Source organism: Haliaeetus albicilla, chromosome 12, assembly GCF_947461875.1.
Source record: "Haliaeetus albicilla chromosome 12, bHalAlb1.1, whole genome shotgun sequence".
NCBI classification, from domain to species: domain Eukaryota; kingdom Metazoa; phylum Chordata; class Aves; order Accipitriformes; family Accipitridae; genus Haliaeetus; species Haliaeetus albicilla.
The window spans coordinates 27,094,110-27,120,939 of record NC_091494.1 but is presented as its reverse complement, the minus strand read 5'-3'; the positions used below and the strand labels follow the sequence as shown (position 1 = coordinate 27,120,939).

At 40.3% G+C, this 26,830-nt stretch overlaps 1 protein-coding gene across 5 annotated transcripts in view; it reads right to left on the bottom strand.

The window, feature by feature from the left end:
* The window catches only part of MAP2K5 (mitogen-activated protein kinase kinase 5), a 140,282-nt gene that overhangs the window by 10,402 nt on the left and 103,050 nt on the right, over nt 1–26,830 (bottom strand). For all 5 annotated transcript variants that reach the window (XM_069798655.1, XM_069798652.1, XM_069798653.1 and 2 more), the window contains 2 exons: nt 15,331–15,392; nt 12,954–12,999 (listed from right to left, as the gene is read on the bottom strand). In XM_069798655.1, coding sequence (XP_069654756.1) covers nt 12,954–12,999; nt 15,331–15,392 — 108 coding nt within the window. The remainder of the gene's footprint in view (nt 1–12,953; nt 13,000–15,330; nt 15,393–26,830) is intronic.

The window sequence follows — 26,830 nt, the reverse complement described above, 5'->3', positions numbered from 1 at the left end:
GAGTTGAGGCCTAGGAAGAGCATCCTCTGACCCAGCTCTGCACAGCCCCATCGCTGCCTGCAAGACACCTGGGACCTGTCTGTTTGCATCTGCACCCACTTCCACCCAACATCACCACGTTTGAGAGCCATTCGGCAGAACTCCAGCCTGTGTCTGCAGTAACTCAGCATAAAACGTGATCAAATCATGACACTTCTCGTGCTCCTGAATCAGCTGGGATGTCCCATGCCTTCCTCCACTGCAGGTGTCCTCTTTGTTTAACGGCAAGCTTGATCAGATGGCCACAGCACAAACGTTAAATCAGAAAGTCTGGCTGGCAGCTCATCCCTAGCTGGTTGAAGGAGCGCAAGCCCTGCAATTCTGCAAAATAAGAACTTGGCTGTAAAACAGCACACCACAGTTATCACCCCAGCTAGTTCTCCCATCGCTACCAATGTGTCTATGCTATTTACAGCTCTTGTCATTAACTGAGGGCACATACTCGAGGGAAAATTCTTGCCCATTCACATGTTTAATGGGAACATAAGTTGGACCTCCAAAAGGACAAATCCAAATCTCAGCACTGGAGCTGTACTATCTTCCCAGGATGCCTGGAAACACGAAGTGCTGAGTAACCCAAACTACCCCGGACTGACCCGGTGTCCCCCTCTAGTGACCTCAGCACATCTAAGATTTCAACACTCTACCACTGCCTCCAGTAGTGGCGGATTTTACATCTAGAGCTCCTGCCTCCAAGGACAAGACAAACTAAATGCTGTTCTAATTATCTGTGCTAGCTATCCACAAGGCCGATTTCTGCTCCCACAGCCAGGAATAGCAGTGAGGAATCCTCAGGCCAATACTCTATTGCTGACTCCCAAAACATTGTTAATTCACAGGCACAGAAGGTGTCAGAGTCCTCCTCAGGGGCTGCTCCATGCAGCAGGCTTCCCTCCATTGCTTGCTTCTAAGGCTTGAGTGGGGTAAAAAAATCTGAAGGCTTCAGACACTCGCATTGATCCATGGAGACACAGAATATGTACATGGGCAAAAAGAGCTTGTGGGACACTATTTAAGTGTGATCTAGCTCTTGCATCTCTTGTTTCACTTTTGCAATTTTAGGATGTGTTTTGACCATGGGAGGTAACCCTTTAAAAAAAACAAAGGTGAGTGCCTGAAGTGCTTGAAACAGCAGGGGCTGGGAGGCTTAGCTTAGTATGCATGTCTAGAAAGTATGACCCCCGTGTCCCAAAGCGCCAGCAAGGTCAACCCTTGCTTTGAGAGACACTCTCCTCCAGAAATGAAGCCTCCTTGTCTCTTCCATGCAGCACCTGCAGCGATGGGACTGCATATATCAAATCACATCAAGTTTAGCCACAAAGTACCAGCTTTTCCTATGTACTTTCATGGCTGCGTTTGATCTGGGACCAAGTGTTTACTGGCCCAGTTCTCTCTCCCAGTTCCTATCCCCAGAATAGCGACTATTCAGGGCAAGGACTGCCTCTCGCTGTGCTTGGTAAGGAATTCAGCATCCCTAAGAGCCTGTTCTCGTCTGGCTGCTAGAGTGAAATCTCCCATAGCAGGGGCCAAAGACACAGTGCTTCAAAAGGTCTGCAGGAGCCTGCAAAGCTTGGGTGGCAGAGGCAGGCTGAGGGCACAGGGACTCCAAGAGTCAGAAGACAAAGGCACCCAGAAGGTAGTGTTTTCACAGAACTTCCCACCCCCATGAGGACATCACCTGTAGCTTCTGCCAGCTCAGAGAGCAGAAAGGACCAATTTGCCTAGAGAACGGTGGGGGTAGCAAGGAGGGCCAGAAAGCTGCATCCATCGGTGGTGTTTTCTGGGCAGAGATGAAGCAAGGACAAGAACACATCCATAAGTAAAATCAAGTATCATTAGTCTCCTTGAAGTTTCTGCTCTCTTTCCTCATTCCTTATTCTGTGCAGCTAACAGCACAGCCCCAGCCTGCTAAACAGTTCCATGCAGAGTGTTGGGAAGTGGTGAGTTTTGTTTGTTGCGTGGCCTCCCTAACATACACTGTAATTAAAATGTTGATTACTAAACAGTTTAAATATATGACAGACAATGCAGTTAAAGCCTACAGTTAGGTCAATATGTGATTTAGATTTGCCATTTAAAAACTCTCATTTAAATTTTGCATACATTAATCACTACCATACTTCAATGTTCTGATATCCACCTGACTACACTATTAAAATAAAACTTGCTGCCCCAGGGAAATCCTACTTATTCTTAATTGTTTCGAGGCTTTGATGGGCTTTTAATCTAAGATTAATTTATGCAATTTTAAATAACTCTTCTTATGATTAATAAGCTTGAAAATTAAAAGGAGTCTAAAGCAATTATAATGAGCATTTGGTCATAACCTCATTAGGAGAAGGAGTGAAGGATACAGCTCTGGAATTCTTACAAGACTACAATTTAAGGTTACTTTCAGAGGAGTCAAACATAGTTCTTGAAATTGCAAAGGCAGATTAGCCTAGGTCAGTGTTAGAACTATGGCTATCTAGATTAGCACACTAATGATTTTATCCCTCTGATGATATTTAAGACAGTGAAAAGATGATACAAAATGTATCAAAGAAAGATAAATGGATAACACTACTAAGCGGTGCAGTCTTGAAGCTATATTTCTTGTTTATCCTTTTTTTTGGGGGGGGATTCCTTTTTTTTTCCCCTCGTATTATTTATCTGTTTGTAGATTAACTTTTACCAATGCACTTTTACTTGTTATGTGATAAAGTTAATCCCAAGTGATTTTCAGCTGGTTTAGTTTTTTTTGTTGCACCAAAATTCTGCTGAAATTTACAGAATTTGTCTTTAAATATTGGCAGTCCCCAAGTGTAATGGATGGACCAAGAGGAAGAACAGTTTAACTTAAACCTGAAAACCTTAACCTGAAGAGGAACTGTCCACACATCACACCTGAATTTCCATTTTTAAACAGCAATACAGATCCTTCCATTATGATTAAAATCCTTTTTTCAACCTTCTTCTGAAGCTCTGAACATTGGCCATAGCCAAACAATGTGCTAGTGGCCCTAAAAACAGTCCTCAGAGACCTCTTGTGCACTTGACTGATGTGTCCAGGCTGGTAACTCATCACCGGACTCAGGGTCAAGAGGGAATTTTTTTTCAGGTCAGATTAGCAGGAACTAGTGCAGCTCCTCTGACTTCTATAGCGTGGACCTGACTTCAAACAACTCAATCCCCTCCTATTGCAGGACCCCAGGGTGTGCACGGGTACACACACGGGTGGGCCTGATTTTTGCTGTTCTCTTTCAGTGGCATATACTAGTCTTAAATTTACTACAGAGTTTTGGTTTTGGCTGTGACACAGAGGAGACTATTTGCCCATCTGCAGATCATTCTTTCCACAGCAGTTTTGCTTTTGATATTTGCTGTTAAACCAATAACTGTGCTTGGCATGCCTCTTGGTGCTTAGCTAACAAAACAAGCTAACTCCCAGCAAAGGTATTTTTTTTGTGATGACTCTTAAAAAAAACTAAGGCAACCGAAATATAATTGGAGCGTGCTTTTGCAAGTGCCGCTGAGGTTAAGAAGAGCTGTAGAAGAGGAATAGAGAGAGTGGCCCAAGGCTGATAGAGTATGTCAACATTAGCAAGCTGTCGACAACAGAAGCAGATCCGCAGAGTGTAACGGTTGGTGCAGTGTTTCAGGGATGGAAGAGGTTTTACTTTTGACCAGCTCTGGTCTGGTCTGCGGACACAGCGCCCATTAGTAGCTGGAGCTCATTAGGTGTGTGCCTGGAGCACATCTTCTGGTTTGGTTTCATTTGATATTGATTCAATTCATGAGCTTCAAGACCTCTCTGTGATGAGAATGAAAGAGTGGTAGCTCTGAAAGAGCTGCAGATTCACACCAAAAAGGCACACCTGACCTGAACTCTAATGTTAATGTAGATGTACCTGCAGAAGTGTCTTCAGTTCATGTATCACTGCAAGCACAGGAACAGTCTTGCTGACACCAAACAGAGCTAGTCGGATATTGAAAGTTGATATAATATTTCCTTCAAACAGGGACTAAGCGTTCCCCTGGACTGGGAAAGAAGGGTAATTAATAAAAACGACTGTTGTCTCCAAGTTTTGAGAAACTGCTTTCTACTGACAGGGAAAATGGAAAGAAAATCACTAAGCTGGAGTAAACAGAAACAATCTCCTAAATGTTTTTCACCCAAACCTTGGAGTAAAAAATGCTGTGTGCATACACATGTCTGCACACATATACACTCTAATAACAGCAACTAACAAACCGAAAAAACCCTAGAAAATGATCTGGCTGGAAGCAAAAAGGGAGAATGAAACAGCCCGCACTTCGCTAGCATTTCCATGATGAAGTTTCTGCAAATGAACAAGTTGTTTTTAAAAGTACCCCGTACGATCATATTGCATTACATGCCTACACACCGTCTGCATCTAGTGCAAAGTAACATCCTCATGTTTGCCAGATTTAGTAAAGAGACTAAATAAAGCAAGTTGTAAATGATCAAACATGAACATACTGTCAAATCACCCCGTCTCAGGAGCCAAAAAAGCACAGGTATGAAACAATGTCCGAATAAACATGCGGAGCCCTGCTGAAAACACAGAGAAGAAAGCAAAATATATCACCGCTAGTTGGCTTGGGGGGGGGGGGGAAAAAATTCCTTTGAATCTCTCACAAGGTCACTGAACAAACGACCGAGGCCACGAAAACCATTTCCATTCTCAGACTTGTATTTTAATGCCACCGTTCCCTACCGGGAGCCTTTCCCCAGTGGAAACCCCGGCTCTCTCCAGCCGTGCAGGCAGACGCCGGTGGAGCCGTCCCGATTTACACCAGCCGAGCGTTTACCCCAGCATCTCCCATTAAATCCAAACAGGCAGATGCACATTTATGGGACAATGAACTTTTCCACGGCTGCGGCTCGTCGTGCTTTGCTATTACGGCCTTAATAAACCTGCGCATTCCCGTGCTGCGGCAGCTGCCTTGGGTGGGAGCACGAGCAGCCGGCTCTGGAGGAGAGGCCGCAGCTTAAAAAAAAAAAAAAAACAAACCAAAAAAACCCCATGTTTAATTTAAAAATTAGAAACTGGAGCAGGCTGTGAGCACAGAGGTTGATTGAAACAAAATTTAAATTCCTGTCAAGCCCATTTAAACACAGGGGCCCTTCATAGACAATTAGCTGCTCCCTGTGAATGCTGAATAAACTCGGGCCTGGTCACTGTTAGAAGAGAGCAGGCCTACTGTGAGGAGCTGGAAAAAAATTAACTAAAATCAGGCTGTATGAAATATTTAGCCTCCCAGTTTATCACAGGGGTTTGGAAGTGTAAACAAGACAAAAATCGATTCCTCGGTGCCCTCCAATCAATCCCCCAAAATGGTTAGGGCATCTGTTTCTGCTAAATTTTGTTTACTCTGGCAGATTTGCCTTAATTGCAGTTGTTTATCTCCCATTGTCCCCGGGGCCCTAATCTCCCGATTACTAATACTTAACACTCATTTCACATCTAAAGCTACTTCTAATCCTCAACAGGTTTCTGGGGCTCTTAAAATTATTGAAACGAGGGAGACGGGAGATGCAACCTCTTTGTGAAAGGCACATTTTCTTATCTACTACCAGCTGGGTCCAATCATCACCAGGGATGGCTGCAACAAAGGTGCTAAAAGGCTCTTTCACAGGCACTGCTGCTCCGCTGGGATTCAGCGGATAAAAAAGAGCTTTGATGGAAAAAAAAAACCCCCAACACCCCCCCCCCCCCAACAAGAGGGCTATAACAGTCCAGCCAAATAAAGTTACTGTCATAATCAAATGCTGTCAATCACAATGAAAATCCAATTAAAAATCTTTCAGTGCAGCCCTCTTAAGTAGAAAAATGTCCCCCTATTTATATGCATTTTTGTCAACCGCACAAATTAGAAAGTAGTATTAATTGATTTTTTACTACTTTAGGCCCTGATCCTCCAGCTGAATTTCTGCGGATGCAAGAATCAACCGGCACAAATCTGATTAAGGGATTTGAGGCATAATGCACACAGGTCACTAAGAAGCCATATCTCTATCTCCTGCTTTATACTCTGCTTATTCATAGGCAATTATTACACTTATTTAATACTGCAGGAGCATCTTGAGGTGCTAATCGCAGTACAGACCCACAAGTAGCTGGTACTACACAAATGCCAGCAATTTTAATCAACGCAGTGTGTTTGAATAAATTTAAAATTCCTGTTTCATTACACAAATAAATATCGTACATAGATTTCAACAGTTGCCTGTTAGAGCAAATTCCTTCATAAATTTGGAATGAACAGGAAGGAAAATATTCTGGGAATTAAAGATATGGCTCTTACTTTGGAACATGTAACAGTTTTTTTTTTTTTTTTAATAAATATGTAGGGAAGACAGCTGACATAAAAATATGAACATGACAAATGCACAACTTCTCTATGTATCATAACTGAAAGATTTGCAATTCTGCTATCAAAATGAGCGAGATGTAAATATTTGTCTCTGTGCCTGGAGAACTACAGAACCCCCAGAAGTGCCAAATGAAACATTTGCTCAAATTAAACTGCAAAGCCCAGGAGACTCAAGTAACCAAAAATATTAACTGTATCACTCTAAGCCGTTGCCAATTTGTTTTTGTCCAATTTCTTTAGATTTTCAATACTTCTTCGAGCCAACTCAAGTTACTTCTTTCAACATTTCACTGGAAAGTGCTAGTGTATTGCAGAGCTTTAGGGCACGTTAGAAAGTCTGATCTTCACATTTTCTGTAAAAAGTCCGTGGTCGCATGAACAACGGGACTGCAGAAGACAGTGAATGAATGTAACAGCTTAAAACTCTCATGCTCACAAGTTAACCTTGTCACAATCTTAGTCTTCTGTAATTGCTGGATTTAGTGACACTGATAGAATGTATTTCTCCATTTTGATAGCTGATTTCTCAAGTGACAAAGAAGAACAAATCATACCCCTAAGGACAGAAACGGCTTTTTTTTTTTTTTTTTAAAGACAGAGGGAAAGAGAGAGAGGGAAAGATCCATAACCCACCTTTCCCCATTTCAGCTGAGTGGGCAATAGGTCGAGCAATGCAGCCACCTGAAAGAATATATATATTTTTTTCCAACTCTTGACCTACCCTGAGCAAGGAAGATAATGACAGACAGTAAGTAACAAGAGCATCCTGAACCCCAGTGTGAAATCCTAGCGTCAATGAAGTCAATATAAATTCTGACATCGCCTCCAGTGTATCCAGGATTTGATCCAGAACTCCTTGTCCACTGTATGTCTGAACTGATAGATTGAAGATATACACTTAAATATTTATCATATATATTTAACGGTTGGACTCAATGATCTTAAAGGTCTTTTCCAACCTAAACGATTCTATGATTCTATATTTACAACAGCTAAAATACTTGGCTCTGTACTTTTTTCCTTGGGAAATGAGGAGAGCGCTCTTTCCTTCACATCTGGCATGTGTTTTGGTGTCTGTCAGAATTTCTCCTTGTCATGGGGTGAACGACTGGGATCATTGTGACAGAGGAGAGTCTAAATGTTTGCAAACAAAGCTATCCATCACTCAAGCACGGACAATTTTATGCTGGACAAATCATCACTGATAGGAGATCCTGTACTGGCTCAGGAAAAAAACCCTAACGCTTTTAAGTAGCCAAAGAGTAAAAATTCTTGGCTCACTGCGATCCAGCAATGACACATAAACATCTAGATAGGTGCAGACAGAAAACATTTATCTGTAAAGCTGTCTTCACAAGATTTACAGGATGTGTTTGTGAAAAGCAAAGTGCAGACGGCTCTCTGGTCTTTCCCAAAAGTTAACAGCATCAAAAAACCCAACCTGTACAGCCATCTCTGATACTCAGTCAGTGATGCCACTGCTATAATGCAAAAGCCAAATTAGCTGCTGGGGGAAATCTCTTTTATTGACAAACATAAGTGGCAGTATTTCATTGGCTTTATTCTGAAGGTTTATATGAGAATCCAGGTAGGATTATGCTGATCCTCCATTTGTTTGTTTAAACCATAAAAGTGTTTCCTAAGAGCTACAAACAATGGTTTAACACAATGAGCTGCAAACAAGTTTAGCTCTACCTGGTAAGAAGTGCTACTGTCCAGACCTTCTAGAATATAGCTACTTAAAATATAATTTTTATATATATATATAAATATAATAAATATATATAAAATAAAATTTAAAGGCTTTGCATTTTTAATTTCCTATGCTTGTTGGAGATGGGGGAACAGCCATCCAGAATCCATTTTTGAGAGTCTGTAATATCTTGACACATATCTTAACACATTTAAATATACAAACAAACAGTCTATCTGAAAAAATGCCCATTGTAACTAATGAGATCAGGGTGCCTGGTCTAAATGCTATTCCTGAAATGGAGAGAAGGATTGCTGAATGCATAGAAATGGGAAATTTCAAAACTGCACTAGGCATTAAAATAAAAAAAACCAAAGAACAACACGTTTTCCAGCAGGTCAGTGGTTTTGACACGGATGATGTACAATTTATCATCCAATCTTCTAAATTAATAAAACACCAACATAAAAAGCATCAGTTATTTAAACTTAAAAAAGGAGAAAAGCCAGTAGTTTTATTTAAAATTGGGAGACTTGAACAAAAATTGTTAGATCTGTGCAAAAGTAATCAAGTGCAGAAGGTGACTGTATCCTTGGCCAAAAGCATTGCCTCTCCCTGCCCAATACTTTCCTTGAGAAATCCAAGCAGCATCCTAAAAACTGTACTTTTATGCATCCTTGGGAAAGCATAAAGGAATAACTGCTATGTGCTTGACATTTGGTATTTCAAATACAATTTCTTTAAGTAAATCGCTTTCGTTTAAATAGCCTTACGTAGCATGGTAGAGTTCAATGCTGTATTAACAAAAAACTCGACAAGAGACTTCAACAATTCTGCTGGTTTTCTGAAAAGCACATACAATCTGCAAAATAAAAAGGCCAAGCTTCCAGCTAAAGAAGAGATTTTAAACAATTACCAAAGCAGGATAGTGATATCATAAAGGCAATTTCTGCGCTAGCTTGTTTTCTGAAACTCTCTTTGCCTCTGAACAGCTAGAACAGATAATAACTATTAGTAAATCAAACTCCTGCAATATCCAGCTGTGTCTCACACATTTACATACAGATAGAATGGGTATATGTTTTTAATATGTATGCGATACGTACTTTTACCACAGCTGAAGTGCATGCTACAAAGGAGGAGGAGAATGGGAATGGAATCAGCATGAGATAATAAAGTGGCCTAGATAAAGTATTAGCCAGCGATTGATCTCAAACAGGGGATGTTGCTTCTCTCTGACCTGATTACTTACTATGCATAGATTCCATTAAATAGAGCTTAGAATGGAAAGCTTCTGAAAAATACCGTAAATACAGTCAGATCTACAGCTTCCTGAGCCAAACCAGCCCGCGGATGCCTACCCATACACTCAGCACGAGTAGGAGTTTAAACCTTACCCGTACCGCCACATCACAACTGCTAAATATACATGCATGTCTGCATGTCCCTGGGAGCCAGGCTTCTGATGCCAGAAAACTCCATGTTTTAGATGAAAACAGGGAGTTCACGGGGGAAAAAAAAAAAAAATCTTTATACGGAAGAATTGTTGAGATTTTCCTTTTCTTGTTGGAAGGGGAGAGAGGAGAGACAGAGGAATATGCTAAGATGTTGTACAGTCTTCCCTGTGCTGAAACAGAAGTATGTTCAATTTAATTGACTGTACGCCCTTCTCTTCTTAAGAGGGAACAAACTGGAGACAAAAGAGCAGACACTGTAAGCACAAGGTTCAGAATAACCACTGGTGAATTATAAAGATTGTTCCTTTCCTTGGATGGACAATTTTCCCATTGCTTGCTGAAATTACTTTTTTTTCACTCCTGTGGAACAAGTCTGTTAATTTGAAATACTTTGAAACAATTAAATCATCGATTATGTATACAGAGAGCAACTGATGTATCTTGTTTTGTGGATGGGTATATAGAAGAAAGGGCATAGTGAGTCAGGGTAAATACAGGAACCTGATTTGTGCCAGCTGTTATGGAAATTCAGTGTTCACTTGCACAAGAATATCTATGGTACTAAAAAGCCTGACTTTATATAGGAATTTCATACAGCCTTGGCTTTGGCCCTATTTTCTGACAAAATGTGCATAGTGACTTCTATAAAAAAGGGCTTCCTAACATGATAGACAGGGTAAATCCATCCCTGATGTAACCCCATGACTTCACTGGAGTTGCCAATCTGGCACTCCAGGTATTGTTAGTCGGCTCTTAAAGTGCATTTAACAATTCACCGATTATCAGGAGAGTAGAAAAAGATTGATGTTCTGCTCCCTTCATTTTGCTTTCAGTCTTTAATTATACTAAATTGGTTACAAAATAGTGACTTCCAGTACGGTTAATGTCCATAGGGGAGAAAGCCCGCACTCCACTGTTTTGTCTGAAGCTAACAATGATTACGCGTTACACCTTTCATCCTTGCTAGTACATTTCTTCTAAATAAAAAAACCCAAAACCAAACCCAATGAACAAGGTGAAATCCTGCTCTCATTTAACTCAACAGTAAGCTGACCTTGACAAGTCCAGGATTTCACTGATAGTATCTGCATCACTCTCCCCACTCCGACAGTTAACAGGGAGATATCCGTCAGAATTACAACAGAGGTTTCAGAAACAGATGATGTAGAATTAGGATATTGTGGTGAGCAATTCTAGAATTCAGAGGATGTGTAACAGCTTCTGTTCTGGCCCTGTTTTCCAACAAAGTATGGTAATTTATATACACATATGTATATGTATGTACAGATACGCTGTGTATATAGACATATTATGCTAATGTATATATGCATATGAGTTTTATAAATAAAGTGCTCCTTGACAAGGCTGGCTAAGTGCAAGAATGTAAAGGGCTTGACTGGCGAGCAACCACTGAGGTAATAGTGAGTCTGTTACAGAAAAGCACAGGGTGCTCTGGTCCCATCAGGCTGGGGGAAGGAATTTAGGGCAGCTTATGAGGGTCAGCCACATTGCAGGCAAGGACTGGGTCACTTCTTGATTTCAGCAGCCATCTACCTCATGCTTTAGTACTTGTTGTTGCAAGTTCATTTATAATTGAATAGAAAGTAGCATGAGGGGAAAAATGCATTAAACAAAAGATTTTGTTTAAAAAGTAGGAAGGCTTTTTTTTTTTTTTTTCCTGCGCTGCTATAATTTTAAAATTATTTTACAAAATACCTCCTTAAAAGGAGACTAGCACACTCCAGGGCATGTAGTTGTAAAGATAAATCTGTGCACTTCCCTGGTACTGCAGGCACTCACCCTTTGGCCTCATTTTTATGACTCTACACCCTGGAGTGGTGTTATTGCTTACAAACATACATATATACTTATGGGGGTATGTGCAATCTGCAGATGTTTTATTTATAAGTGGCAGGCCTATTGCATCACTGAAACATGCATTTACAAACAGATATAGGTTTTATGAAACCCTATTCCGTTGTTTTAATAGCTAAGCTATCCAGCCATAGCATAATAGTGCACAAGGTAAATGTGTCTACATCTCTAGAACCTGTTCCAAGTTTTCTCAGATGTGACTAACTGCAAGAATTTTCCAACCATCAAAAGTTAATAAAAAAGACAAAATAAGGCAGTGTAAGCCTTTCATATGAAACACACAACACCACGAAGTGGAGGGGCTCTGATAAACTTTAAGGCCTCATTTTACCGAGGTATTTAAGCAGGTGCCTTACTTCAAATGTAGATCTATTGAAGTTAATATCCTTAAAATTAGATTCACAGTTAAATACTTTACTAACCAGGATCTAAATTGAGACTAGTCTGGATTGTGAGATACCTGCCCCAGGGCACCTTCAGAGATTAGCCTTTAACTAGAGAATAGCTGCAATAGAAATACTTGTTTATGCTACTTGCAGTTTGCAGCATGTAAGCAAGAAATGAGACGATGCAAATGTCCTTACCTTGTTAAAATTATTCCTAGATATTTAATGCACAGAAAATAAATTATGATGATTTTAAGGAAGCCTCCAAGTTACAGGAAACACAGCATATAAAGAAAAGCAAGGAAACATTTAAAAATCAAAGATATTTGATGTGAGTCAGAGGGGACTACAACTCTTATCTACCATATAAGTTACTGTAAATATTTGTAATAATTGTTTGAGATAGTATTTTTCTAGCTGCTTAAAAACAGTCAAAACAACACTCTGCACCAAATGCACAGACACAAGGGACCAGCTTGAGAGCAGGTACCCTATTATTGCCTTACTGAAAAAATGACAATTGCAAGGAAAAGAAGTGGTCTCTGAGCTCAGATTCCAACACTGACAGCCCTTCTATGGATAGACGAAAGCTACATATTAACTCAATCTTCTGTAGCCAATCTAATTTCATTTTACATGAATACAGGTGAAAACAGTGGCTCCTGCATTTCATTAAAAATACACTATTTTGACCATATCCTCTGTTTTCAATCTTCAGATTTTGAAAGGTTAAGACTGGCAAATGACGACAAAGAGAGACCTACATTTAGCTGTAATCCCTGGACATACAAACTGAAAAAACTGTGTATTAAGCATCAAAATGTTTTTGATTGAAACCTGATACTGGCTGTGGAAGTTCTGTATTAATTCCCCAAATCACAAGTGAAGTTTTGGCCACGATGAAGGTAACAGCAAAATACCCATCAACTTCAGCGGAATCGTAATTCCACCTTTAGTTTGTGTGCTCTCTGTAAATATGTAATTGCTGCACAAGCCAGAAAGAGTTTAGATTTAAATTTGTACATACTGAAAAATGTAGAAAAAAATGGATACACTTCTATATACATGATATAAAGTATTCACAGATAAATACATACGGAGGGGCTGTGAAGTTTCACTTACCATTAAATCTTCAGGTGCTGGCCTTTCCTTTGGTTGCTTTTTCATGCTATGTGTCATAAAATAAAATGTTCACATATAAGCAACTGCTTATTTATTCTACCAGCTTAAATACTGAAAATGCCCTCTTTTGACACAGAGCGAAGAATTTAAATGTACTTCTTAACTGCATCATGTGTCAATGGAAGACAAGGTTCCCAACAATCACCAAAATGTTAATGGATTTCTTCCTTCCCTCCCATCCCTTCCCTTACGGGATGTAGTGGTCTACACTGTTTGTAACCGTGGAAGTGTATAAATATAGAGATCACTGAAAACCAGTCAGCTCAGAAGGCACAGTACATTTTGCTAGGGATTATTACATAGCTCGACATAAAGTATTATACAAACAGGTGGGAAATTTAACTCTAACACTAAACAGCTTCAGGAGAACGCACAATACCCTGGGGTTTCTACCTTAATTTTTCCACATTTATTTCCATTACACTGCAGGGTGATAGTTCATTACACAGCATTAACCTGTTTACAAGATCATGTTTCTCATCCAAATAGTCCTAGTTTTCTGTGCAACAGGTGCAATTAGCTATTGAAGGCTGTGCTTAGCTGCATGAAGGAACACAATAACATGGCACAGAGGTGACCATCAGGAGCTGCCTACTGACTAATTGGATTACATCTAAACAGCCAGCGTTTATGGCGTAATTGGCATAAAGTCATAAAGTCTGATATGCCGTTCACTTGACATCTCTAATACTCATAAGGAATCGATTGCTTAAATAGTATATAGTTTCTTCTTAGTTGCTTTTTTAAACAGTAGTGCCTCCCACTAAAAAGTACAGCCAATATAACACTGTATCGAAAATACCAGATGATCTGTGCTGTAAATTGGAAGTATTAACGATACAATTTACCTTCCCTACAAATAACTACAAGCATCAAATAATACAGGCATTAGCAAGTAATGCAAGCTGTCTGACGAGTAGGCTGGTAGCAGTTCTAATCTGACAGTCCAAAGTAGCTGCATCCCCAGGGAAAATAAGGCTATTAGCCACCATCAGTTATGCTTCAGTTTGACATCTGTGGAAATTTTAACACAGGTTATCCCTCCCTCTGCCTCAATGAGAATTTTTTTAAAACAGTCTGTCATCAATTTTTTTGCAAGGATAAAAAGTGTAGACCTCCACACACATCAGTTAGTTGCACTGCAGAATCCTCCAAATAGTGCTGCTCTTTGTAAACTGAAACTATTCAAAACGAAGGCCTGTGTTACACAAACTTTAATTATTTAGTTACTTTAATTAACTGATAATCAGACTGCTTTTTGTGCCTGTATTACTTGTTACATACTATGTCAGTCCTGAGAGGTACTTTCTCCTACTTTATGTATTCAAAATTCAATTTTATTAGGCAACTTTTGCTGCAGTGGTCCTGGCATACATTACAGAACCTGAAAGCTCTGTGAAGCCTGACCTATGGATCTGCATGGGGCCGAGGACGCATCCCTGAAGCAGGATTCCCTCTCGGCCACACAGCTGCAGCTTGCAGTAGCACACACTGAGATGGCTCCATCTGATTTAGCACAGCTGAGCATCCAGCTCTGGAAGTGCATGTTTGCAGAAGGGATGTTTCTCCGTCAAACACATATTTTTACAGAATTCAAGCTTATTTCTTCTGCCATACATAAATGGCTGACCCCGTTTTTTGGGTTTGTTTTTGTTTTTGTTTTTTTTTTGAGGGGTGGGGAGGATGCAACAGTTAAAAAAAAAATTTTCCCTTCACTTTGTTTCTTTAGGATAGCTTACCCTCAAGATTTCTATTCTCTAGTCACTCTGTACTTTTTAGTCTACAAATTCCTCCTCTCCCCAATCCTCCTTTAATTTAAAAGATTTTCAATGAACTATTCAGTTTTAAGGAAAGAAAATATACCCAGTGGTGTGTTTTAAAATACGACTCTCAGTAAAAATTACTTACTGAAAAGCCAATGAATTAATCAAGGCTGCTTGCCTTTTTAAATATTGAGGCAATGTTATAAGTAATATTTTAAAAAGCCCTGAACAATATTATACACATGAGTCTTTGTGGCCTATTTACCCCCAGATGAATTCTTGGGAGTCTCAGTGCACAAGACTGCACCCACATTCAGGGCAGGTTTATTAAAACAGGAAAAACCCTTGTAAGTACTTTTACGACCCTTTGTGTAAATAACGTTTACATAATTTAAACAGTTTGCTTAGCTTTGCTGCCCCATCTGCCCAAGGCCCCCAAGTCCCTCTTCTCCCAGAAAGGATGCAAGGAAAGCCATAAGGTCTCACAGAGCTGCAGAGTTAATGGCATGTATCATTTACATTGAGGGCATGGCATGTTTGCAAACTGAGCTTACCATTGAGTGATGAAGTGTACAAATGGCTCAGAGAACTCCCCGGCTGGAAGGACAGGCGATTCCTGGGATTGGATTGAAACAAGAAGCAGAGTCAGAAGGAGAGAAGATAATTTTTTTTATAAGGAGAGTAATATAACAGCAACGACAAAACAAATGGGAAAAAAGGAAAAAAAGGCAAGGAAATGACAAAGCCCCCTTTTCACACAGAGAATTTGAGGGAGAAAGGTACAAATTCTTCTGAGAATGTGTTATAAAACACTGAATTTCAACTAATGAGTATTACACAATGGGTAAAAACATGTGGAAAGACACTGAGGGGAGGTGAAAAAAGGACAATGATAGCCACAGGGTAAAAAGGAAGGTAGGGAAAGTGTAAATGAGAAATTAATGATTATTTAAGTAACACACAAATGGTCTTGTAATTAACAAAGAGCTGTGAAATTATTCTTGTGTTGACCTTTGTTTCTTTCACTTGCATTTGCTATTTATTTACACTCATGTTTATTTACACTTATTCATTTTAGAGGCTGTCCTCATATGTTGTCTGTTCTAGATTTAAAAGGCGAAAGAATTTTTAAGAGGAGAAAAATGCAGGATTTACCAGTCTAGCGGTAGAAAATACCCACCCAATATTTATGAAAGAAAAAAAAATTAAGAGCACAAGAAAAAACATACAAACAGGGAACAAACAACATCACCATTTGCAAAGAAGGGCTTTACGAATTTAGGAGTTTTTCCAAGAATGACAGAGAGCTCCACTGTGTTTATAGTGTAACAGCTCAGGATGTAATGAAATTACACTGCAGAGTACTTTAACAGTGTCATCTCATTAGACCTACAGTTGGAACAAGAGAGCCACATAAAACAGGCAGCTGCAAATGACTCCATTCTCATCTATTCTCATTTGCTATTAAAAATACCTTTCGGCGGCTTTTTTCCTCCCTGACATCCCTACACAAAGTACCCTGCAAAGTATGATACATGCACCTATTTAAATTAACAAAGGAATGACTTATTTTAATCTCACTGTGCTTTGGAGTGCTTTGGCCATTTGGATGAGCAATATATCATTACATACAACCTTCCAGCGCTGCAGGCAAGAAACTCAGAGCGTGCAGCATTTGGTGGGAGCCAAACAATTTCTCTAGCACACAACTGTGTCAAATGCATGCATGTATTCATTATTGAGAATGCGAGGAAATAGCTTTGATGTAGTGGAAAAAAGAAGATGATAAAAGCACCTCTGCAATGTGTGTGCCATTATCAATGGTGGCAGATAGACACAACTGCAGAGCCTCCTATGTGATTAGTAAATATACATATAATTGCTGTGGCCAATTATCAGAAAAATGAGATCGGTAATTACAAGACAGAAAATTAACTAGAACTCTTATTAAGGCTTTGTTTCCAATTCCAACAATTGGAAACTGCTGGAAAATACAATTAAATCAAAAGTAACTGAAGAGTAAAAGGAGAAGCCAAAATTGCTTTACAATTTTCAAAGACTTCTATTAAATACAAGGAGCGTTTGATATAACATGCCCAAATTCTCTTTGAACTTAGACCGGGTGAGGGAGAGGTTATTGTTTCTAAACTTATAAATGACATCAATATAGGAACGTTTCCACTGGAGAGTGGAAGGAACACAAGGAAATAAGCAGTGCAATTAAACTTTCTCCACTTCAAAGAACTGCGCATGAAAATTACTCGTATTAATACAGAAAACGCAGAGCAAAATGTCAGGCTTGCTTATACAGCGCGGAGCCTAGCAGGTTTTACCTCTCCCCAACATTTTCTCTTGTCCGGCAGAGCCTTCCTGGGCTTGCACCTTGAGGGGCAAAAGCCACTTTCCCAGGTGGGACAGACGCAAAGCAGAATGGGTAGGAAATGAACTTACCATCACCATCTTCCAGTATTAAAAGGGTGGCTACAAAGAAGATGGAGACTCCCTTCTTACAAGGAGTCACATGGAAAAGACGAGGGGTAATGGGTACAAGTTGCTCCTGGGTAGATTCCAACTGGACACAAGAGGAAAATTTTCCCAGTGTGAACAATCACCCATTGGAACAATCTCCCCAGGGAAGGGGTGGATTCCCCAACATTGGACACTTTTAAGATTCGGCTAGACAGCATGCCAGGCCATCTTGCCTAGACCGTGCTTTTGCCGAGAAAGGCTGAACCAGACGACCCTTGAGGTCCCTTCCAACCTAGTATTCTACAATTCTATGAAATACCCTGGGCACATGTTACAGACCATTTTGAAAACTACAGGGCAAAGCTATCAGAGCCCATTCCCCAGGCAACTGACTCTGCCCAGCAATCTACCCCCGCTGTTTATTCTAAGTAAAATGCAAGTGAGGAGCTTGTTACAAACGCCCCTGTAATGGGGCTGCCAGCTCGGATCGGTCCATGCTGGGGAACAGAATAGGCATACGGCACTTCACACTAATTTGGTAGGTGATAATTTCTGCAATCACAAAGATATGACGGACCCATAATAGAGTGAAACTTCATTATGAGAGGGGAGGAGAAGCTGATGAACTGCTCTGAAGCCACCAGCATCTCCCTTTGGCTATCCCAAGCTAAGCTGGCATCAGGGTTCATGCAGGCAAGGGAAGAAGTTGCTCCAACGGCAGTATTATCGCCTTGACCACGCAGCTCCTGTACTGCGTCACAGCCAGGAGACAAGGTGCTCCTGCACAAGCATGCAAGAAAATTTCGCCTGGATAAAAGTAAATGTTTTTGGGGTTTTTTTTTGGCACATTTTTCTGTACAATGCAGGTATTTCAACCCCATCCAGGCCTACTCTTTTCTGCTGTAGACCTGTCAGTCATTGCCATGCCTTGGTTGCTTTGCTCTGAGGAGCTCAGGAAAAGATTGTGGGTGGGTGGGTGGAGATGAACACCAACTGGATCTCAGTATGAAAACTAGATGCTTTAATGCAGTCTTCCCAAGGAGTTTAGAGTGGATGCCCACAAATTTATTGGCTATTTGCCTGACAAATTGAAAGCCTTTTGGGAGAGTGCATCAATCTCAAGGAAATACTTGCTGGCAAGTGTGTTTCAGGGCAAAAAGGTCAGTGCAGACAAAAAGCTTAATCTCACTCCTGTACCTATGAGCCAATTGTTGCTTTACAGCAGAAGTAAGATAAAGGAGAACGCAGCAGATTTTGATTTTAGCTGAACCAGGAAAGTACAGACCCTCAACTGCTTCCAAAGGTGAACACTGAAAAGCTGCCTCGAATGCTGCATTTTACCTTAGAAGGAGAAAACTTCCATTCAGTATCTGCCCAGGGAAACCAACGACCAAAATATTTCAATTTCTGATATTGCTCTATAAAAGACCATTTGAGTAGTAGAAAGGTGAGATTATTTTGTCGTTAGAGCTATTTCTAATGAGAGAAAGTGCTGCTATTGCCACCTCTGTAACTTCAGCAATCACAATGCTGTTGTACCAGGTATAAAGCAAAAATTTCCAAAACTATACAAAGTAAATACATCCTATGTGGTATCCTAAAGTTCCCTGGACCTTGGCTGACACTCAAAGAGATGGGAATATGAGGAAATAAAGCAAAGCTACACATGTCTCTATCAAGTCTACGCCGTCTGTGTGATGCAATATAGTCACATTTGATGTAACCATAGGGAACAGTCCAGCTGCACTCCGATGGCCTGCCGTATTTTACCCACCTGCACAATGAAATCATACTATAGAGGCAAAAAAAGTAGAAAACCTAGATTTTAAAGGAGTGGGTAATAGGTATACTCATTTAAAACTGGGAAATGGTTCTTTCATCTTTGTTAAATGCCATACATTTTAACCACTATCATGAAGACCTATATATTGGGGATGCTGCTAAAATGGGAGTAAAGACACAAACGGTTGTAAGGGTCAAGGTACCACTGGCCTCTTACATCCCCAGGCAGCTTATTCCCAAGACTGGCTATTACCCTAAGCATCCAAGCAACACTTCCATAACTGGGATCTGCTGCAGGAGAAGACAAGATCAGCCTCTGATTTCTCAAAACCAGCCAAACTGTGCACACACAGTGAGAACGGGGAAGGGCAATAGGAAAAAAGTTTGAGTGATGCCTTTGCCTTGTGAATAATGAACAGTTCAAGAAGGTCAACCCATTACAACTGAAACCGTTTAATTATTAATTATGCACAATCTATGAGCAAAAGGACAAGTTCAGAATGTTTAATGTGTGGTAACTCCGACTGGACCCTCTCTTGGCATTTTGTTATTAGCACTTGTCAGCAAGGTGCTCAGGCATAAAGAAAAAAGCACAGCAGCAGAAAATCTGAGCTAGCAGGAGGAGGGAGGGCTTTAAACTTCAAACATTGCTCCTAATATTTAATTTATAGAGTGCCAAGGCTCTGGTATAAACCTTATTGACTTCCATGGAGTTAGGGCAAGTCACATTATCTAAATGAAGACCTGAGAACGATAATACTGAGAAAATCCGTCCAAAAGCCCTCTCTTTTGAAGAGAATGATAACATTACTATCTGTATCTTCTTTTTTTTCAGAGGTCTGAACAGAGGAAGAATGAACCACCTAACACTGCGTCCAGAAGTCAACCAAACCTTTGCACCGATGCAATAAGAACTTGAATTACGAGTCTGAGTGTTATCCTCACCTACTTCTCAAACCTATTATTCAAAATATCTCCTGATCTGTTTGCTCTCACTAAGCAGAGCAGTAGCAGAGATGCTAACTGAGGCTCAGGAAATAAATAATGAACAGCAAACCCACAAATAAATATGGACAAGGCACCTTTCCCCTCTTTTCTGTCCAGTTTGGAGGTTTGCCTGGACAAACTCAAGAAGCAAATTCAACAGATACAGCTCTGAGTTCCTTACTTTCTTTGGAAACACTCATGTCAATGAAATATGGGAGTGGTTCTTGACTGGTAATATACACCAAAAGCATCCCATGCTTTACACACCTTCAGAGGTCTTACCCCAACAGACAATTTCTAGAGAGTGAAATATTTTCTCAAAGCAACTGGAAGTCTGAGATTTATCACATCCTTTCTGAAGGAAGAGAAAGCCCACAATCTCCCTATAACAGGAAAATAGCAAATACAGCTTTCCACCTAAAACCTTCAAGAAGGCGATGGCAAAGCCCCCAACTACGTGTTAAGATCAAACCTGTATTCCTCCTACCTCCTTCTTCGGGGGCCAGCCTGACGGACAGCCACGGTGCAGAACAATGGCAGCCTGTCATCAACACATTCCCAGAAGAAAGCCAGGCTGCAGAGCCATGCAGGCTTGAAGACGAGCTCAGCTATACTTTGTGGGCAGCAGAGGTTGGTATTCCCCATGGATCCCCACGCTCGGTACAAATAGGTTTTACTCCCTCTTCTCATCTGCTAACTCCTCTCTGTGAAGGGTTAAATTTTCCCATTCCCCACAGCTACTGCTATTTTGCAATACTCTCTCCTCAGTGTGAACGCCTGTGCAGAAGGAAATGCCATGGTCCTATGGCTCTATGGCCACAAGAGGGAAGTTAGCAGAACCCAGCAAACCAAACTTCAGTTCTTCTCTCCTCTGGGTTTCCCCAGCACACCCTGTCTTTGAAATTATCATCTCCTCTGGGCAGATACTCCTATTCTGCAACTTGTCCATTGATGCTGAAATGGCAGTATTTATTAAATAATGTGTGTGCTTTACAAAGCGTTTCTGGCTTATCACTTCAGCCTAAAAAATCTCTAGGATTAAAGAATTTTTATGCACCCCGGCTTCTCTTTTACTAAAGCTTTCAAAGAATACACATATTTTTATACAGTAGTTGCATTTTACTTTGTGGCCAAATAGTGATTTTTTTCAGACAAACTTAAGTTTTAGATGCACCAGAAATGCTGCCAGGTGCAATTACATGTAACAAATGCACTGCAGTTACCGAGCTGTTTCAACGAGACCAGCAAATTACAGTATTGTACATGTTCAGATTTACTCTTACAAGGACAACTTTCTTTCACAACATTCCAAAAAAAAAAAAAAAAAAAAAAGGAAAAAGAATCCATTTCTGACTTTCTAGCCAATCTACTTCAAAAGCCTTGCACAAACCTAATGGCAGGTGATTTCCTACCAGTAACAAGTTTGCAGAAGACAGCGATGTCTAGAGGTGGCTCAGAGGCCCAGACTTGAAAGCATTTCTGGATTGTCCCCGTTATACTCCCACCCCCAGCAGGAAGGTGAAAGATGATTACATCTCTGCACCAGGTCGCTTCTTGCTCTTTTCTTAGTAGCAGATGCCAAACGTGACAAATTATACGTGGGGGCATTTTGGTGTGAAGTTTCGTCTGCTGGGATTGGAGTGTCAGCAGTAAACTCATTTATTTCCAGATCTCTAGCTGGACGGGAAGCAAGGTCGAAAGGCCAGTGTTTTATCCACCAAAACACTCAGCCTACCTTTAACACCTCAAATCACGTGAGAACCAGCTATTCTCTCAGCAGTGCTACCTGCTCCCCAAGTTGTTGAAACTAGCACGTATGCGTAACCTACATTCACACCGAAGGCACGCGGACATTTCTGGTTAAATAAGTTAGTGGATACTTGGGGCTATTCGGTTGTCGCTTTTGCAGCATTTGCTACTGTGGGACAGTTTTCAGACCCCAGAAGAGGGAAGGAAAGAAGTGGAAGAGTGTAATTAACATCAGGAATAATCTAGAGTGTACGGCATGACATTTTCTACCTCTCGCCAAGCTTTGTACTCGTTAGTGTGGCTCTCCAAAGGGCCTTGCAGATAAGCGTACAGGTAGCTGGAAAAACAGGTTAATCCTTTAACCGTAACTGTAATTGCTTTCTCTCTAAAACAAACATAAGAATTTTTTCCTCTCATTGCTGGTCTCTTGTCGATCATAAGCTAGCAGAGCACAGCAGTGTTTTGGGTAGATACACACACATACGCACATTTCAAATAGCTAAGGCACAGCAGCATGAAACGTAGCCTCTACCTGTTCACACCAAAGGGACTCAATTGAAAAACTAAAACCATTTATTGTTCCCTTTTTCCTCTGTACACTCCCAATGCATTTTTATTGCTTTTTCATAAAACACTGCTGCAAATAATCAAGCATGACCATTGACATCCACAAGATTGAGTTTTAGGAACCATTAAATGAGCTTGCCCTCTTGGGAAGGTTCTTGCTCAGGTTGGTCTAAAGGTAATTATTCAGCAATTCCTACCTGTGGTTTTACCTTGTTCCTATACAAGTCTCTGAATCTCATACACTAGTAAGGTCACAGTTTCTGTCTCAATAAAAGTATACCCTAAAACAACTTATCCACAGGACAAATTATGGTGGGTTTGTGTACACATGTGCACACACGTGTGTACATCCTAACCCTAGTTTCTCTTGCATGGAAATCTTCAAAACTCTGGAAATTTTCAGGGTTAAATATAGGTGTTCATACATTTAAATCGATACCTGAGAATCTAAAGTGAAATTCATAATGAAAAAATAAAGTCCGGTTTCATTCTGAGCCTTAGGAGTTTTTTACTTCATTTGTATTTATTTATTTATTTTATTTATATTTATTTTATTTATTTATAGAAATAGTAATACGTAGCACTGATGCATAAGGTTAAGAAATTCAACACTTGAGAGACAACAGTCTTCATTGTGTTATTTGATCAAGCTGAACATCCTGTGAATTTTTAAGGCTATGCCATAGCAATAAATAGATGGATATATTTAAACAGGTAAAAAAAGAAGGGAATAGAAACAACTATATAGGATACATGTGTTAAGTGCAAGCTATTTTTTCCATGGGAAAATCTGAAAATTTATTGATGCTGAAATGCTTCATAGCTCAGCGTTAACACTACACTAGCGTTAACTGATGCTGCTAAATGTTTCTAGAGTACGAATTTAAAAAGAAAAAAAAAAGAGGTCTTTGATTTGTGGAGTTTGTAAAGTCCTTGAGCTAGATTAAACTGCAGTCTTGTGAGACTGAGTATCTCTGTGGGGGCACTTAACAGAAATGCTCAAGAAACTCATGGAAAGCTTCTCACTACTTACTCATGAAGCTATCAGAGTAAGGATTCATGAGTACAACTAATTAATTTTTCTTTTAAATTTCTGCCCGACTCATCAAAATAGGCAGGTTTTTCAATGCTGCCTCCTATTTGTAAAAATAGGATTTGTTCTTGAAAGTCTTCACTCCTCAAGCTTCTAATGTAATTGCAGTAACAAAAACTGATGGACAAAAATAAAGTTCTTTTTCTCCCTAATTCAATACATTAAAAAAAAAAGCCAAACCCAACACCTAAGTCACTGTTACACTGAGACAAACTATGGAAACTTTGAAACCAAAATTAATTTATTTCAGGTTATGAAGAAGAAAGGGTTAGAAACTAGAGCTGATGCTTAACTACAGAGCTTGTGACCACAACTGCTCCAGTACAGCAAAACCCAGTTTACAGCAACCACCCAAGGGGCTGGCAATAATTGCTTTCCTAGAAGGGATACTCTAACTAAATAAAGGTCAAACAAAATAGCCCTGGAGAGCCTAAGGAAAATTTAAAGGAGTTGCTTAAGTCAGGAGGACTGCCTACTGGAGGCATTCCACAGTGCAAGTTTTGTCTCTCCAGCCTTCTCTGGATGCAGAGCAGAGAACTCTAAAGCCAAAAACCACGCGACTGAAAGGATGGGAAGCTGACATGCTGAAAAACACAGAGCTGTCAGGTTTGGCCTTTTGGGATATTCATACACAAACTGCAATCATCTAGGTGTTTTACTAAATGCTGATCTGACTAGCAATCAGAAAAAATGACATTTTTAGAAGGTTTTAGAAATACTACGTCTGGAAAACAGCTGAGGAAGTAACTAAACAGTAATTTCCTATGTAATACATTTTGACATCAAGATAACAGGGAAATAAGTAACTACAGGTTGGAAGAATCCTGAAAACAATGCCACTTCTCAACTGACTGGCAGGAATGCAAAAATACGCTATGATCAGAGCTCTGATTTTCCTGAAAACCTAACCCCCCATTTTGCTGCAGTCACAGAACCCAGTAACCCATGGCTTACCAAACTGAAAATTCAGAACACCCTCATTTACCTTTTAAATGGAAAATTTTCTAGTGCATTAAAAGGAAAATGCATAGTTATAATCAAGGTTATGGTTCTCATAATCTCTGCTTGGAAGTGGAATTTGATTTATTGAGTGACTCTTGCAGACATCAGCAAAGAGAACACTTAACTGGACCGTGTAGGTTGTCTGGGAGGTTGCTGGAGATTTGGAAGCTGAGCAGGGAGCAGTAAAGACTTTTTTGTCAGCTAAAAAAAAAAAAATCATGGGAAGCATTCTGAGACCATCAGCAGCAAGAAAGGTTAAAAGGCATACTGATTTTATTGCAAACTTTAGGTTTCTGAGTCAACCTACGAAGTGAAATTGGGTGGCCTGCATTTCTCGGGTCTGCAACATTAATGGTATTATTCTGGGGGGTCTGTTGTTTGTATTTCTAAATTATCATCTGGAACAGATTCTGATGACAAAAACTTTTTTTTTTAAATGCACCTAGTGCTTTTGAAGCATAATCCCATTGCTGAGTGGATTGCATTGCAAATTCTTTGGCTGCATGATCATGAAACGTAGGGCCACATCTAGGACATCTTCCAAGCCAGGCAATGGCTCCTGCTTCCAGCAGGACTCCATTCTCCTTCACGTTGGAGTGTTTCTGGAAAGACTGCGCGCACAGCAAGCGATGCGTGTCCTTCTCAATAGGGATTCATCTGCACTGCTCAGTGCTTCCCATATAACATTTCGGTGAGTTGGAGACAAACTAAGTTGAGTGCTAGAATATTAAATTACTCTCTGCTCTCAAATAACAGCAGACTGCCTTTATTGCTGGCTGTGTTGCAGGATGAACTACATTAACAACTACTCTATCCTCATCTTTGCACCAGAAGCAGGAGTCTTATCATGGTGGGAGATGCTGCTACGATTAGGACTGTTGCTTAAATGAGCGTGTCTTATTTGTAGCTGGATCAGATTTCACTATAAGTTACCACATGTTAAAAAAATAAAGGTCCTGGCAGGCATCTCTCCTATTCACACAATGCTCCTCACTAATTTTGACATTAAAAAAAATAGTCCCAGAACCAATGCCATTAAAAGCCCAATAACATAATTTAACAACAACAACAAAATGTCAGGCATAGTTTACTCTGATTTGAGAAGAACAACAGTGCCTGACATTTTTTGTTACAATTATCCTGCTTCTCAAATCACTTACTCATTCTGCAGAATTTCTGCAAATAAATTTAAGTCCTAGAAAATGAACAAATGGACTTTTTAAACTGCCAAAGTGACCTGCTGTGTCTCACATATTTCACTAAGAATTTAAAAACAGCTCTAAAAATCTCACTACTGCAGGACATCTAAAAACTCCCACGGACTGTTTTTATTCCATAGTGCACCACCTTAGAGAGTTTGAGAAAAGTCCATGATACCTACGTAATACAGAAGCAACCTCTTAACTAGTTCAGCCATCAATAACTCCTACAAACTAATGATTATGAATGAACAGAACATTAACTTTTGGATTCCTGCTGTGTTTTGGTGGAACGTGGAACAGTTCTACAAAACCCAACGACTACCAATATAATAAGCAACTGTTATAAAGAGTCAAGGTCTCCATTTCATCATCTAAAAATCTTCTAGGTTCTCCCATTTCAGGCTCTGGAGTTTTTAGCTGGCTCCAGGGGGAAAGACTGGGGTAAGCATGCTGCCAGCAAAGACCCAATTTCAAGAAACACTCTCTTCCACAGTGCTGTTTAATCACAATTTTAGGAGCCAAAAGTCCAAACCACTGTCTGTCACACAAAAAGACACACTAAGGGACTTGAGGGAAAAAAGACCCAGAGTTTTCAACTGCAACAACATCAGCAAATTATTACTGTGGCATGAACCTACACGGGGACCGAAGATCCTTGAGGCAGCTCGATCCCACCCTTGCAGATCTGTTCCTCCCATATCCTATGACACTATGGCTCATCCAGAAGCTTTGCCATTATGGGAGCACTGCTGTGCCCTATCTGTTTGCACGAATAGGCGAGCTACTGATCATCACTCCTTGCTGTTCTGATCGTCATTAAGGTAGGTGGGGAATTCTGCACCAGTATCAGGGGGTTCCCATGGGGACAGGCCGTACAGCACAGCTGCAGGGGAGAGGCTTGGCTCCCACCTCCTGTGAGTTTTAGGACCTCCTTACAGCCAAGGGGAAAATTTGACCCAAAATAATCAGTCTTACAACACTAAGCATTTCTAATCCTTAATATTCATGGTAGCAACAACAGCTGTAAAGTACCAGAGAGTAAAGAGACTTTCCCTCTCAAAAGGTCCTTGTGTAGAAGGAAGAGTGTGTATTAGCCAAATAAGCAGGTCCCTCTGTTATTCCCCAGGAGGCACATCTTACAGAAGACAAAGTGAGGAGGAAAAAAACATAGTCACAAGTTAAACACATTTTGCTTTGAGGTCT